This window comes from Excalfactoria chinensis, chromosome 1 (genome assembly GCF_039878825.1).
Source record: "Excalfactoria chinensis isolate bCotChi1 chromosome 1, bCotChi1.hap2, whole genome shotgun sequence".
NCBI classification, from domain to species: domain Eukaryota; kingdom Metazoa; phylum Chordata; class Aves; order Galliformes; family Phasianidae; genus Excalfactoria; species Excalfactoria chinensis.
In genome coordinates, this window is record NC_092825.1 from 107,688,253 (window position 1) to 107,705,009 (window position 16,757).

General features: G+C 33.7%; 1 protein-coding gene across 1 annotated transcript in view; it reads left to right on the forward strand.

Annotated features, from left to right (window-relative positions):
* CFAP47 (cilia and flagella associated protein 47) overlaps positions 1 to 16,757 on the forward strand; it is a 221,468-nt gene that overhangs the window by 106,798 nt on the left and 97,913 nt on the right. Inside the window, exons 49-50 of the mRNA XM_072339839.1 lie at positions 6,024 to 6,135; positions 13,349 to 13,486. Of these exons, the coding sequence (XP_072195940.1) occupies positions 6,024 to 6,135; positions 13,349 to 13,486 (250 nt within the window). The remainder of the gene's footprint in view (positions 1 to 6,023; positions 6,136 to 13,348; positions 13,487 to 16,757) is intronic.

Sequence of the window (16,757 nt, forward strand, 5' to 3'; positions counted from 1 at the left end):
GTTGTCACCAGACCCTACTTGGGCACTTAGCCATTGACAACAACTCTCTTAGTACAACCCATCCAGTCAATTCCTTTTCCAGTGATATACTGGATACACTCCATCCATCAAATCATGCAGGACAGTGTCAAATGCTTTGCACAATTCCAGGTTGGTGGCGTCAGTTTCTTTTCTTTTATCCACTGGCAGTGTAACTCCATCATAAATGGCCACCAAGTTTGTCAGGCATGTCTTGCCCTTGGTGAAGCCATGTTGGTTACTGCCGTTCACCTCATCTTTATTTACCATGTGCTTTAGTGGGGCTTTCAGGAGCATCTGCTGCATGATCTTGTCAGGCATAGAGGTGAGACTGGCTGGCCTGTAGTTCCTTGGGTCTTTTTTTTTTTTTTTTTTTTTCTTTTTTTTTTCCCCCTTCTTGAAAATGGGGATTATATTTCCCTTTTTCCAATCAGTGCAAACTTCACCAGACTGCCATGACCTTTTAAATACGGTGGATAGCAGCTTGGCTGTTTCATCTGCAAGTTCCCTGGAACCTGTGGATGGATATTGTCAGGTCCCATGGTCTTGTGCACCTTCAGGTTTTTTAGATGGTCTTGAGCCTCATATTCTTTTACAGCAGACAGATGTACTTTCTCCAAGTTCTTACCATTTCTTTTTGCAACATGGGCAGTGTGGCTAGTGCCCTTGCTGATGAAGACTGAGGCAAAGAAGTCATCAAACACCTCAACCTTCTCTATATCCCTCATCACCAGGTGTCCAGTTTCCTTCTGGAGCGGGCCTTCATCCTTCCTCACCACAAATTTCCTTGAAAAAGTGTGAAAATTTTATGAACCATATTCTACTGATTGAAATACTGCCACTGAGCTCTTCATGGCCTGATGGACAGGCTATTACAGCAAATAGACTTCCTCATGATTAACTTGCCACTGTATCTGAAAAAACATAGCAAGAGCACTCAGAAAGAATTTTTGCACGTAGAGTTATACAGTTATCTGATGCTGAATTAATATGATTAGTGACTACATTGTAAGTGGACTTTAATGGCTGTAAAATTAGATTTAAGTCAACCTACAAGTGTAGGAAGCACAAAGTAGTTTTATAAAATCTAATCTGTCAGTCTCATGACAAAATTTTTTAAGCCACTTTCTTTTGATTTTTATGTAAACTGTCTACTCGAAATAAATAACAGAAGGGTGTGCTGATGTTGCTTTTAACAACACCTTTAACATTAACTTAAGTTATAAAGGTGCTTAATTCATTCAAGTCTTGGTCTTGTAGTAAAAAATAACATACAGTGTAACTGTTTTTTTCTTAGCACTGTCAAAGTAAACTCTCTAGAGGAATTAAAGACTCAATTAACTATTCTTTTGGGTAATAGCTTATACAAACCGTAAGTAATATAAAAAAGTATTGTAGAATAAAAATATAATCAAAAACTATAGAATCCCCTTTTCCTCAATGTCTTTTTTCCCTCTCACCTATATATCCATTTCAGATCATTCCAGTGTTAATGAAACAATGACATGAGCATTTGAATTATAACAGATCTCTTAATAAAATGAAATATTATACTGCTAAACCTTTGGGATTTGTTTTGTGTGGTGCTTTATGTGTGATTCCAAAAGAATACATTCCATGCAAGTCTTCATTCCTGAAAGTCCAGTATACTCATCAGATTTCTTTAAGTATGACGAGGAAATCTGGCTGTCTCATACCAATTCTGCTTTCATCTGTCCTAGTTTCAATCAGTTTGTTTTCCACAGTGCCTCTGTACAGCACTTCTGTAACAGACTTCACCTCAGACAAAGCATTCTTTGTAGCGGTGATGAACTTTACAAACAATTAATAGCTGTGGTTGCTGGCAGCATTTGTGTGTCTTCTAGTTACAAAATAATTTGATTAAATAAGGATGTGATAAAATCTTAGGTGTGGTATGTTTCTTTAGGTGGGATAGTGGTCTTGACAAGTTTGCCTGGCTTGATTGTGTCTTGACTATGTACCATTCTTGATAGCCTCAGGCTTCATCTGTACAGGCAAGAATTCTTTGAGGTGTATACTTAGTGAAACAGACTGTTTGTTTGTTTCAGTTTGTAGTGTGCTTGTGCAAAATAAAGTTATTGCGGGAACTAAATGAAATCCTAATAATTTAGGAATTTAGAAGATGTGGGCTAAAAAACAATGAGGGAAAGTAACGGGAGCATTTTTGGAAACATCTTTTATTCTTGAAACAGTATTGAAAAAAGTCTGTTTTTCAGATGAATCCATGTCTGTTACAGCCCCAGTTTTAGCCTAGTGCCAGAGAGCATTAACTTTTAGTATGTAAGCATTTTTAAAAGGGTCTTAGAAACAATTATTATAATGAAACTTGGAACGTATTGCTGTCTAGCACTATGCAGTGAGATAGTGAAATTTCAGTACATTTGGTTAAATTATGTTCATCTTTTCCCAACTTTGGCTTGAAATGTCTGCTGACATTTTAAAACTTGTTCATGTTTAATTGTTGTGTACTGGAAAAATATATCTTCACAGTAATTATGGAGAATGACTTTTTGCTCCTATTCATTTTGAATAACAATATTGCAGCTTGGAAAATAATATAAAAATCCATGATTGATAAATTAATTTTAGTATTTTTAATGCTAAAAATCTGCTCAATTTATGCTTTGTCTCTCTGTGCAAATAATGACTTGGCATGCAAGATGCTATTTATATATATATTCTATCCTTTGAAAATAGAATCCTTAGAGATGAGTTGATTTGAACAAACATTCTACAGTACCAAAAAAAACCTGCAGTAATAACTTAGATTTCAGTTTCATGGAGGGATTCTACAATTCTTATTTTCTGTAGTGGTGGTAAAAGAAAGGAACATATGTTGTGTGGATTTGAAGAAATTTGCAGTTACTGAAAGCTAGCAGTCCTTCACTGAAATAATTGTAGTGATTACATGATAAATATTAGGGCTGCTTGCACAGCTTCACTGTTTCTTAATTATGTGCATTATCTTTCCAACAAAACATATGCAAATAAAGCATCTCTCTCCCTCTTTTTTTTTTTTTTTTTTTTTTCTTTTTTTTTCTTTTCCTGAATGAAAGTTTTGTTCTGCCTCAGTAATTTCTGTTATTTCTTACTTTTTATTATTACTATTTTTTAAACTGGGTAGTGCTGAAGTACTTTGTCATCAACAATCTTATGTAGCTAAACAAGAGAATTAATTTATTTTCGTGTGGTTTAATTCATATCTTCTATACTGATGCTAAGAAGTGAAAAAAAAAAAATAAATTATAGCCTATTAGACTCCTTTTATACTTTGTTGTTTGAATTAAATTCCATGGTGTGATGGAGCTTGGGAATTATACATTTTTCTAAAGGGCTTAATAATAAATATTTTTAAAATTGTTATTTATGATTTGTTTCATTATTTCCTGATTTATGTTAAATACTTATTATTAAATATGATAATTATTGCAGAATATTGATATGTATTTGCAAAAGGGTTTTATTTATACATAAACTCTTGGAAGAAAAAGGGCATTATTTTTTTGAAGATAATAGATCTAAAAGAAAGTGGGGATAAACATCAAAGAGGAACTTTTTTTTTTCTGGTCTTTTCCCTTAGGTCACCTTATGTATTTTCCAATGGTTATGGCTAGGAATATTTGAAAGATTTACAAGATTAACACTAAATATTTAAAAGACAATGTTGCTAAGTTAGATTTTTGACAATAAAATGCTCATGAATCATTGATGAAAATCACTGATGTTATCTAGATTGCAGGCTCTTTAAATTAATGTACACTTCTTCCAATCTTCCTACTGTCTACAAGAACTAAGGAAGTCTGCTTGTGTCCCTTCAGCAGGGGATGGGGAGAAAATTGGCAGTGTTCAATATTATTTGCAGACCCTGTTCTCTTACAAAAATTTCATATGCATTAAAGTATACTTTCATATATGTAGGTTGCTCTGAATGTAATGCTTCCTATTTCTTTCTGTAGAAACTACAAAAGATACAAAGAGCACTATAAAAATATGTGATAAAGAAAATTCGCACATACAAGACTTGTTTTTTCAACATAGTCACCAACATTACCTATACATTTTCACCAGCAGTGAACAAGTGCCTGCATGCTGCACTGTCTTCCAGTCTTTATTTGCCTTTATTTCATCATAACTACCCATGTTCACAGTCTCTCCTGTTCTTCTCAGACTTCAGTCTGTGATGAATTATACTTCCACCGTTTCTCTTCCTGAACTGACTGCATGCCATTTCTTCATCTCCCACTACTTGCTGATTTATTCCATTTTCTAATGATGGAAATCATTTCACATTTGTGTTTTGCTTTGGCAAATTGATGTTTAATTTATAAGATGCAATTTCTGCAGCATATTGTCTAAAATAATTTGATTTTAAATATTTAGATAGAAATAATTTCCCTTCTGCTGATACAGAATGCTTGCAGAATTGCCACACTGAGCATTTTAAAATGCATTTTATTCACACTAGAATATTAATATTTTGTTTAAGTTCATTTGTCACGAGACTGAAGAATTATTTTAAAAAGAATATAGAATCATAGAATAAGGAAAAGTCCAAATAAAATATCATTCCATAGTTGGCAGTTTTTCCATGACTTTCAATAGTCTATTTTGAGAGCCTGCTAGATTTTCATTGATAATTGCTGCTTGAAAAATATAGCTTTATTTTCTGCCTGTCCTTGTTATGCCATACTTTTCTGAAAAATATTTTATTAATATAAATATCTCATAGAAGGAAAGCCCTTGAGAAGACAAGATAAACTTGGTAGTTTGTTCTTTTTTTTTTTTTTTTTCTTTTTTTTTTTTTTCTCCTACAGAAAATATGAACTAAACATTTTGACTAAAAAAAGAGAAAGGTAACTAAGGACTAAAAAAGAAGTTGTCCATGCTTTTAATACTTTTATTGTTATTCAGGTCTTCCAATTCAATACTTGACAATCTGGCTGTTAACATGAATGAAATATAATCTGGTTAAAAAAACCTCAAGTGTTTTTGACTTAAACTATGGTTTTGCTTAAAATTCACCTAAACAGCATGAAATAATGCTGTTGTTTAGTGTATTAGGAAACTATAGCATGCTACAGTACTGCTTCATATCCTCAAAATACTTTTTAAAGGACTCCATATCTGGAAAATCCTCACTTGTTGTCAGGTGTTCAGTGCAGGAAATAGCAGTATCAATTTAAAACATTGTCACCAAAACCAGATTGCTCCAGTGGAAAGAATAACAGAATAGGGGATTTAAGCAGAACCATTCATGCAGTCCATTTGCTGTCTTTCTGCACAAGTAAATAGGACAGATTATCATTAATTGTGCTTTGCTGTGTCTCATACTTAAATTTAAGATCAACAAGGAGCTGATCATGGAGTCTTTCTGTAGCAAAACTATAGGGGATAAAGAAATGAAATACAATTAAAAATACTTTCAGTCTACATTTCTATAATCACTGAAGTTTAAAAAAATCTAAAATTTAGTGTAAGAAAATTGCACCAGTAATTTAATTGTTCAAATTGTTGTTACAAATGACGTTGCATAAATGTCATTTATAAAATACAACGGCTAAAATTATGATTTAATATCACTTACGATGTAGCAGTTGGTGTTAAAACAACACTCAGATTTTGCTTTGCTCCAAAAATTTAAATCACAAGTGTTGAAGTTCACTGTTGCACTTCTAAAGAAAACATACATGAAATATTTATGTCAGTACTATTTAAATAATATTCAAGTACGTCTGTGGCCTGAAGTACTTTACTTGAATTTACTTGGCATGATCTGTATCTGATACATGATTATATGTATGATGCTGTCTCTTACTATAGGTGTTCATTTCATATGTATAAAGACATATGCTTTCCAATAGCAGATTTTATATCATATGCTACATTTCAAAGCAAGTAAAATGGATAGTTTTATCTATAGTGTTCATACCATAGTAACTTACTTTTGGTTGTTCATTTTTTTTTTTGTGTATTTTCTTTACCAGGTATCTTCAGATCTTTCAATGGTGGGTGGTGCACCAGTTCATACCGTGGATCCAGGTGACATAGTTCCGTACAGTTTGAGTGTATCTCCATGGAGACGAGGAGTCTTTCAAGGTAAAATGTAGAACTCCAATATACAAAATCCCTGTGAGTTAAAGACTAAGTCTGTTTACATTTAGTGTTTTCTGTTCAACTTGACCTTTTTTCCTGAAAGTAACAATATAATTACTGGTAATACTGATTTTTAATCTGGGTCATACTTTTAGTTGTGAAACTATTACTAATGAAAATGTGACTGACTACTTAAATAATGCTGACATATGTGAAACTTTATGTCCTCAATTGGTCCCATGGAAATTGTCACGATAGGAATTCATATGTTCGAATTACCAACAAGTGCTTTTTTCAGAAAATGATGAATAGCTGTAGTTCTCTAAGCACGACTAGAGCCAGTAATTTAAAGGCAGAGAAAAACTTTTTCTGTCAGCAAACAGTCAGGCACTCGAATGGCTGCCCAGGGAGGTGGTGGAGTCACTGTCCCCGGCAGTGTTCAGCAAGTGTCTGGATGAGGAGCTACGAGAGATGGTTTAGTGGTTTGTTGTAACTACGGTAATGGGAGGACGGCTGGACTAGAAGATCTTGTAGGTCCCTTCCAACCCTGTGATTCTATGATTCTATAGGAAATAGTGCTTTCAGAGATACCTATATGTTTTCACAAATCATCTGTGTATAGAGATGCTAGTATTACCTATGTTTTACATACCAGAAAATAAAACAGTCAAAATAATAAATTAGATGTGCATTCCTAAAGACAAGACAATTATCATTTGATGTTGAGAAAACAGCAATCATTAGTCTCAACTTTTCAAAAAGTTAGCAGAAAGAATTTGCAGTTAGCAAACCAAAATGTCAAGATTATACACTGATCAGTTTTGATTAAGATATTTGCCCAATACTTAGAATGCTTTTGGTTAAGAAGTAGACCAAATCTAGGTTTCCTGAGCACTGTTCTGTTATTTTAAGGAAAATATGATCTCCTCTGTTCCCATAATTTCTTTCCTCACAAATTATAAAACTAATTGCCACAATTCCTACTCTACAAGTATGATTGTACAGCCTCATTCTCATTATTTTGCTTCTTATATCATGATGTAAAGAATGAGAAAGTGGAATTGTAGAAATTAGTTATCATTTGAAAATGTTTAAATGATTAAGTCTGAATTATTAAAAGAAGTATCCATTTAAAAATATGTTAAAGACAAAATATTAAATAAGACTCACTGCCTCTCTGTGCTCACTCATGTCCATTATTTGGTCTCCATTAATGTTCAGCAGGTGCTACTGAATGTCAATGTGTGCCATTTTTTCTGAATTCAGTGACACACTGTTGCTTCATCCACACTTCCATGTCATGCTGCTGCTCTGCTACAACAAGTCACATGACAACAAAAATGTAATGGTATTGGTGTGAAGATTCAACCTCTATGGCCATACTACCAACTAGCCTCGAACATTTTTACCTAACATCATGAAACAGGAGGCATTACTTTCATGACAGTGCTTTTAAATACTTGCATCAAAGCTTGGTGTAGTGCCACAAGAAAGCTTCAGTAACTTCTTGCTTAGAATGTAGCCCTGAGTAAAAATTCATTTTCTCTGACTTGGAGTCAGCTTTCAGTTGAATTTTTGACCATCAGAACTATTCATGAGGAAATACTGAGTGTACACTTACACTGTACTTTAACATATGTCTTTTCCTTAGGGTTTAAAGATTTAGGATTATTCTTACTTATGGCTTAGCAAATCCACAATTCTTTTATAAGTCCTGAAAGCTTCAGTATAAGAGATTCCAAGCAAACTATCATACAATAGTTCAGTGGCAGCTGTTAAAAGCCATGCCTTCTAAGTGGAAAGAGATGGCATACTTGAACCGCTATCTCCTCTGTTCTGTCATACCTAACTTCTGCCACAATGGTTTCCATTATACTTGGAAGTATTACATGTTCAATGACAGAAAAAGAGAACAGTCGGTGTCTCTAACCTGATAGAAAAGCTAATAGCTCAAAAGCTGGGTAGTCACACATGCTCTTTTTTTTTTTCAGTGAACAGTTCATGTATTTTATGCTGTAAAATAACGATAGGAGGATGAAGTGAATTTATGAAAGACATAGAGCCCAGTTATCTGCCATTCAGCCCCTGGCTCAAAGGTTGCTTTAATCACTACCTGAAAAAAATCACATTCATTTTTCCCCTGGAGCAGAAGCAGTTTCAGTTACATCATAGAAATTTTTAAATGTGCTTAAATCATTCAGTTGCTGTATAGGGGTGGGGAAGAAAGGCCCCTGTTTGTAGATTTGAAAGGCGGAAGATGATTTTGATCTCCAGTGTTAGGTTTAATATAAACTGCCAAATGTTCCATATAAGGTAACACCATTTAGGAAGAGCTTACTAGTTTGGGGATTCAAGTGGAATGGAAGTCAATCTGTTTCAAACTGTGCAATTGCTAGAAGTCACATTTGTTCCCCAAAGCAGAATTTTTACATATGGAAATGTCTGAACTGTGAAAAATACAAATTTTTGGCTCTTGTAGGGATTTTCAGTTGCCTGTGTGAACTGTGATGGTCCCAGATTGGATGTGTTTCAATTGGTAATTAATTAGGATTCAGGAATCTTAGTAGCTCCTAGGTGCAAAATACTACAGGTAACACTAAGTAACCTAAAATGAAGGTACTCATTTTCAGTTTGATGAATTTGTTTGGAGGGAAGTATGTTGAATGTTGAGGATAAAAAGAAGGCTCAAAAGATACCTATAGAAAGAGTGAAATTTACCCTATAGGGAAAGAGAACAGCTAGTTGGATATTCAGTTGTAGACTTTGTCATAAAACTGTTGAGTGATTTCAAGTTTAGAACTCTCCAAAATGTACGTATAAAACTTTGTAACCTTGGTATTCTTTAATGATGTTTTTGTCATACTAAAATGAATTTTACGAAGGAGCTTTTGCCATAGAAATTGTTGTACTGAGAAAATATTTTTTTTTTTTTTCTCTTTCCTTTTTATTCAAAGTCTTTTTCATTACAAAATTATGTAGCAGCACAATTATACTTATTTTTCTTCCCTTTTTGCTCTCTTATGATTGCTAAGCGAAAAGTGGGCCTACTTCTTTTCAGAAGTCCATTTGAAGGATTTCAATAGAGAGCTAATATTTTGTGCTACAGCCAGTTTGTAACTATGTGACAGGTTTCTAGTGCAGAAATAATAACGAATAAACATCTCATGAAATGTTCTTGCATCAAATAAAATTGTTCACCAATCTGTTTCCTAGGTAGTAGAGCAATTTCTTTTAGGTCTGAAAAGAACCTTCTACATATTACTTTGTCTTTTAAATCTTTTTATTTCTTTCCACAGAATATCCAGAAGAGACCAAAGCTCATAGTACTTCATTATTTCTTTTGCAAAATACAACTCTTGTCTGTGCTCTTTTGTATGTAACAATTAACTAGCCTGTAGAAAGGAGCTTTCTGGTTTTATGAATCACTTTTCCCTTATTTTGCTGCTTAAAACAAATAATATTGTCAATTTCTTTCTATGGTATGGAATTCTCCATGTTGAGAATTGCGTTAAATACACTAAGTATTGTTTTCATAGTATGCTTTAAAAATTGTCAACTATGATATTTTGGCAAGTTTCCTTGTATTATAATACGTGTGACAGAGAGGTCAGAACTAGAAGAAAAAACACACTGATGTTTTGCCTTGCACCATCAGTGAGACATAAATATACAATATATTACCTTACTGAAGAAGTGTAAGCTACAGTAGGTTTTGTAGAATGACACTGTGGGCAAAGGCATAAACTGTCAAAAGACTAAAAATTCATGAATCAAAGCAAGAAGCTTACGTAATATATGAGCCAAGCTTATGCTGACTTATTGTTTTGAATCTATAATTTCTGTTGCAGTGTTTCTGCACCTTTCCAGTGTATTTCTAAGTGGTTGATAAGATTGCTAAGGATATTTTTTTGCATTGTATAAAGCACTTTTTCCCTAGCCTGCAAACTTCTTTTTTTTTTTTTTTTTTTTTTTTTTTTTTTGTTTAGAATTTTTGGCAGCTCCTGATTTGAGTAAACTCCTATGTTTATTTAGTATCAGCAATTTTAATCTCATGCATAATGGTGGTCACTGGATTGCACCACTTGTTTCTGAACAAGGAGAGCATTTTTCTTAGTACAACACTGTACATCTTTGGAAAACAATTGATCTTAACTGAGATTTAAGACTAAATTCATAAAGAGCATGTTATTGATTAGGATAGTACTTTCAATACATGATTTAATATTAATACACATTTTTTGTTATTTGCAGTTTTTATCAGCAGTTTTTTTTTTTTCTTCTCCCCAATAAAAAATTGAAATAGGTTTTAGCCACTTGATACTTTTGCACCCATGAAAGTGATGGACAATTTATGAATATTTTAAAGATAGCAGATAAATGCAGTTTGAGAATGCATGCCATCTACAGTGAATCTGCTTGCGCAGATATAATTGATAACCCTGCAGAAATCTGAATACTTCCCATCAATCCAGTTTACTGATCAAGACTTTATACTCAATTTTATTAATTATGTTTGTATGAGATCTGTTTTCTGCAAGGAAAGAAAACAGAATGTTGGCAATTACAGCACAATTCTTCACTGATTTTTCAATTATGCCATTGCTGGCTTATTTGCACAGTGGTTGACCAATTCAATGTTTGCAGTTACTATACTTCTTCTACCACTTCTTGGTGTGTTAGCAATTTACAGTTCTGGAATTTCTCAAACATTGCAAGATTTGCCACAGATATTCCGAATTCTTCAGTCAATGGCTTCAGTACTTCTGAGTTCGTGGTTAGTGCAGAGTTAAAACAGGTTTGTTTGTTTTTCTATACATCTAGTTACAGGTGAAATAAAAAATTCTAGCCCTGAGCACTTGTCCTGCTCTCTCAAGCACACATATACACTATATAATATTCTCAAATACTTGCTATTGGTGAAGAAAACACCCCTCTGTGAATGGAATAAAGGACTGTAAGAAATAAATTGATTATATTTTAAAATGAAGTGAAAAAAAGAATTCATTACTGTAAGGAGGTTTTAGGATGTATAAATTTAGTGTGTTTCAGAACATACTCAAATATTGTAATCAAGTTTAAAACTATAGCTTATCTTCTTTTTGCTCTTTTCTTTATAGTTATTGACATCTCAAGTGTATTAATCCTTAGGATCATAATGAACATTAATGATAAAAATAATCTTTTTGCTTGCTTTTTTTTCCTTTTGAATACTGTGCTGCATTAGACCACAGTTGTACTAGGTTTATTTATTAAGGTGTGAAGTAGATCAGCTTATCAGTGTTTTTCATAAGATCCATTAAACATATATATTTAGTATATATATTTCCCATTGGGATAACAGATTTTTATTAACAAAAGAATAAAATCTAGAAGCTTAATATATAATTTAAAATTACATTAGTTTTTTTTTTTTTTTTTTCTGGATTTAAGTGCACACTCTTTCTTCTCTTCCACTCCCCTCACCTCTCTCTTTTCCCTTGTTTCTGTCTTTCCTTTCTAACCTCTCTTCTTTCTTCTCCTTTCTCCTCCTCTCTGTTCCTCCTTCATCCTCACTACTTTTAAAAAGACTGTTAACTGAGGCTATTTTATAAAAAAATGATCTCCTTAAATTCAGTGATACATGGAAGGATTTTTATGAATGCGGCCCTCTGCAAAAATGTTTGAATAAGGTAAATGTCAAGGACTGTAAATAACCCTTAGATAAGCCAGTCTATGTACAGGAATATTGATCAGTTTCCAGTGGTATAGTCATAGTGTATTTCTAAGCCAGAAGCTGTAACCAGTGAGGTGCTGTCTCTGTTCCTAACTGCTATCCCCTTTCTCAGGCCCCATGTAAACCTTGCTTGACTTTGGGGCTTATCCTCTTCTTTTATATGTACCTGCAGGTAATGTAAACTCAGCTATTATTTCTGCTCCTCTAAGGTGCCAAATACCAAATAGTTTTGTAAACATAATCTGCAACTTCTCTGTGCTTAGATACTATAGTAAGGAGGAGCACATTATAGAAAATCAAGTCAGGAGCGTGAGAATGCAGCAGCTCCCTGATTAAACTTAATGTATTCCTTCCAGTTAAGTATTAAAATCAACTAGTGACAAAACCACAGATCATTCATTACCTCCCGTCTACCCTGCTCTAAGCTGAAAGTGGAAAAAAATACCATTAAATATAGGTATTCTTATTTATTTATTTATTTATTTTCTGAGACTCATGTAAAATTATATCAGTTCTCCTTTTCAAATTAATAGAGCTTTGCTATGAATAATTTTCCAAAACCTGTAAGAAGAAGTAGTTACATAAATTCGCTTTGAGAGACCCTTTTGCATAAATTCTAAGGATCACGAATGGGAAAATTTCTCACTTTATAATATCATAAAATAATCACCTCCTTGAGCCAGTTTTTCATCATACATATGAAGCAGGAATTAAACCTGTGAGACCTATTTACTTCAGTATTGAAACTCTGCAGATTGTACTCAAATTTTGGGTGACATTCATTTAGATAAGATAGCAATGATATGCAGCATTTCCAAACAGTGGTGAGGATTTTGTTATATGTCAGAAGCATACAATACAAAAAGCAAAACCTACTTATGTAAAGCTGGTATTTTAAACCTTCCCAAATGAGGTTAATATTGTTTAAAGGAATTGAGGAAATACTGGATTTTATATTATGTTTTATAGTATCAAATATTAATCTATACTTTTAACTGAAGAGGTATCTCATTGTGATTTAGAAATCTCGGCCTTACAATCTCTGATTATTTTTTCTTCCATGAATACTTGATTTTACCTTACAAATGGTACAGTAGGATATGATAGAAATATTTTACATTTATTATTTTACTGCAATAGAATGAGGCCTACTGTAATCTGAAAAGAACCTCCACCTCAGAAGTAAATTTCTATGCATAGAAATTTACACTGGAAATAAAGATATTAGTATTGTCTGCTATATTTGATCATCTTCGAAAAGCATGTTTGTAGTTTTTATTTCAGGTAAGTAGAAAAACCTTATGGGGAGAAAAATGGTTGATCTCCTTGGACTCACTCAAGCCGTGTTCTTTATTACCATAACTTATTATTGGATGGCTGACAGCTGGAGTTAGAAGTTCTACTTCATTTTATGTTAGAAAGAAATACTCAGAGGTGTCTGGCATTTTATTTTACAGAGCTAATGCCCCAGCTAATCTGACATCTGTTATCTATTTGTTTTAGGTGTAATTTCATTTGTTGCCGAAGATGAAGACCAACAGCAGTCACAACATAACAGCTCATTGGAAAGGACAGATGGTGAACTGGCATTTAAGAAATGGTCAATGAAGACATTACAAACTGTTGGTACAGAAAATGCAGGTATTATTTCTGTGGATGAGTTAATCCATTTGTGAGAACTTGCATCACTATTTATTTATTTATCTATCTATTTATTTGCTTATTTTACGCCAGGCCACATACCTATAAAGCTGTCAAATGCTTATTCTTAACAAGAATTCTCCTTTGTTGAATTTTTGACATATGTTGATGAAGTTTTAAGCTGATTTTTTTTTTTTTAAGGTGAAACCTTTGTTCAATAATTTCTTTTGAAAGTCTCCAATAATATTAATATTACTAATGTCAAAGCAAGCAATTGCTGAAATTCTCGCTGTTCCATTCCATTTGTGGAATAAGCTTTCTTTCAAGTTCTAGTTATAGGTGCTTGTTTGGTCATTTACAGTTAAGTCTGGAGGAGAATATTCTGAAATATCTGATTGCTTTCCAATTGTGATCTCAAAATTTATTATAAACAGTTTCTGGATTTCAGGTGTTCCAAAGGAATGTATAGTTGTGATTACAAGTATACACCGAATAGTGGTTTGTGTTTATTTTTAAGTAAATGTCTTGTTTTTCTTTTTTACATTTTTTTATGGAAGCATTACATACAGAACTAATTATTACATTACAAGAATGTATTGTCACAAGTGCAAGATACATGCCAATTATAGAATGAAAACCATTTGCGGGGATGTCTCGCATTTGACCAGAGGCATTTCACGCTGAGGGAGTGCAAGTGAAAGCTGAGAAACCCCTCACTGCTCTTATAGAAATACAGGATAATAGAAAATAGAAGACTTCCCATGTAGGGAAAAATAGCATCCAGACTGGAAACTGTAGAAGCCAAAACAAGTGTGAGGTTGTCTGTAGCTGAATAAAGTTATAAAACAACTGTAATAGTAGCACATGTAAACCAGAATTTTTTGTCTTGCTATCACTTGGTAAAAAGTATTCCTTTTAACATGCCAGCAATGAATGTTTCCTTGTCATGCACACCTAAGCATTAAATATCATCTTCAGGTACTCACACACATGCATCGTATAAATTAATATATATTTATTTTTCATTTTTTAAAAATTACATTTTACATATGACCATAGAAGAAGCAGATAATTTCTAGAATAGTTGGCATATAACTTTTCTATCATTCTTACCAACATTGCTCATTATGCTCTTCCAAAAAACTGATAGTGAATTTTTTCGTTGTATTTTTCTCCTTCAGGTGCAGTTAAAAAAAAAAAGAAAGAAAAAAGTGCATTTTGTGCTTGTATTGGAAACCACTGCTGCAAAAATCCGTTTTGTTGTTAAAGAACACCATCAGAATTTCTGTAGCACAAAGGTAGTGACAGGGGCTTGCCCCTTTGTTCACTGCTAGGTGTTCTCAGTTTTGTTCAAAGTGCATTTCTGTCTTTCAAGATAAGAGCTTCGATTTTTTTTTCTTTTCTCTTTTTTTTTCAATTCGTGGGATCCAAAACTAAACTGAGGCCAAATTGCTAAGCCTGAAAGAAGGATACAGCTTGTCTTTTGTGTAAGACATCTCTTTAGTTATTTCTGTGTAATAAAGTGATGAAATTATAAATAGATGCTGGTTATTCATCTGTTTCAGAGCCTGATCAAATGCTCTGACAACTCATTCACTTGTCAAAATTTCCTCTCAACGTAGAGGATTTCTTTCTGTTCTGGAACAGAGTCCATAAAAGCTTTTTAGAGACAACTACCCTCAGACAATTGCTCTCGTATTATGCTCTTTGCTGTGTTGCATGGGTGCAGCGGGGAGGGTGCTTGGCTGTTTTTGCTAGAGCCGCTGAGCCATCACTCACGTGTTTCATCCAGCAGCTCCCCTGAAGAAGTTGAGGGTCTTAAGTTACTGCAATAACAAAGATTACACTGAAGCTGCAAATCCTTCTTTACCTCCTCCAGAATCTCTCTCTCAGGCAGTGAGTCTTGTACCACAGACCTGGTACTTGAGCAACAGCTTTTATTGTTTCTGCCCTTGGTGATGTCTCTCAGAGCTGAGATCTAAAGATGCGGAATGCTTGTGCAACATGATAATTTTTATATGCTCTTGTCTTTTTTTCTGGCTGCTCTTAACTTTATCTTTATCAGGAGATTGTACTTCATATGACAGTCTACTTATGAAATGCGTTTACATGTTTGTACAATTCCAAGATTTTGAATTTCCTTTTAATTGAAGGATATACAATCAAAAACGTTTACCACTTGCAAATTTGACTGTGGTTTTTTTATTTATTTTTGTCATGGCTTAGTGGATGGGTCAGACACTAATTTTGGCAAAGCCTTTTTGCATTCTCTTTTTATAGCTAATTTATCTTTCAAACAAGTTTTAAATGACAGGCAACATTTTCTAGTCTAAGTCACTGTGTTTCCCATTGTCTTCAGAAACTACAGCTTCCAAGCTGGTTCATTGAGAAAACAGAACATTGGAAAAGTAGTGACATTTACATGTGTATTTCTTCCGGCCCTTCAGACTTGAAATGAGTCCCTGAGAAATGAACATCAGTGGCAGCACAGTGAGGGTATTCATGTAAGGAAGATAATGAGAAATATTCTTTGTTCTTCTAGACAGTGCTGTAGGTGATTAGGAGGAGAACTGTCAGTTTGGTGACAATTTAAAATAAGATTTTGTATTGCTTCATATGAAAATTTTAAAAAGATTGTAAGAACCAAGTGCAATGATAAAGGTTAGGAGTTTATATCCATTAATGGAGTAATGTGTTTAATATACATTTTTGGGTATAATTGCTATATCTTGGATGCATACATTCTCTGGTATTAATTCTGCTCCATCCGTAAAAAACAGAAATGCCTTTAAAATCATTGTGATCTACCTCCTTAATTTTGATTGTGTAAGTAAGCTATTTTCAGTCAAATCCGCATTCTTTAATTTTGAGAGCTGCTAAAAACTTAATTCCTCCTATTTTATTTTGTCAACCCATGAGATCAGAGATCAGTGTTGGTGGTATGACAGTAGAGGTTGAACCTTCCCACCAATATTCTGTTGCGTTTTGTTGTTGTGTGACAGAGGGCAGTAGAGGGGCAGCCTTACACAGTGGTGTCTGACATGGAAGTGCCTTTGAAACAAAGGTGTATCATTTAAGTTTCTCTATGTGGAAAAATAGCACCCGCTGACATTCATTAATACTTGCTGAATGTTTGTGGAGATAAACCAGTGGATGTGAGCACAGTGAGGCAATGGGTGCTGCATTTCAGCAATAATAGCATCATAGAAGCTGTGAAGCAGTGGGTCACCTCTGTTAATGCTGATTGTTATGAGCCCGGCATGCATGCTGT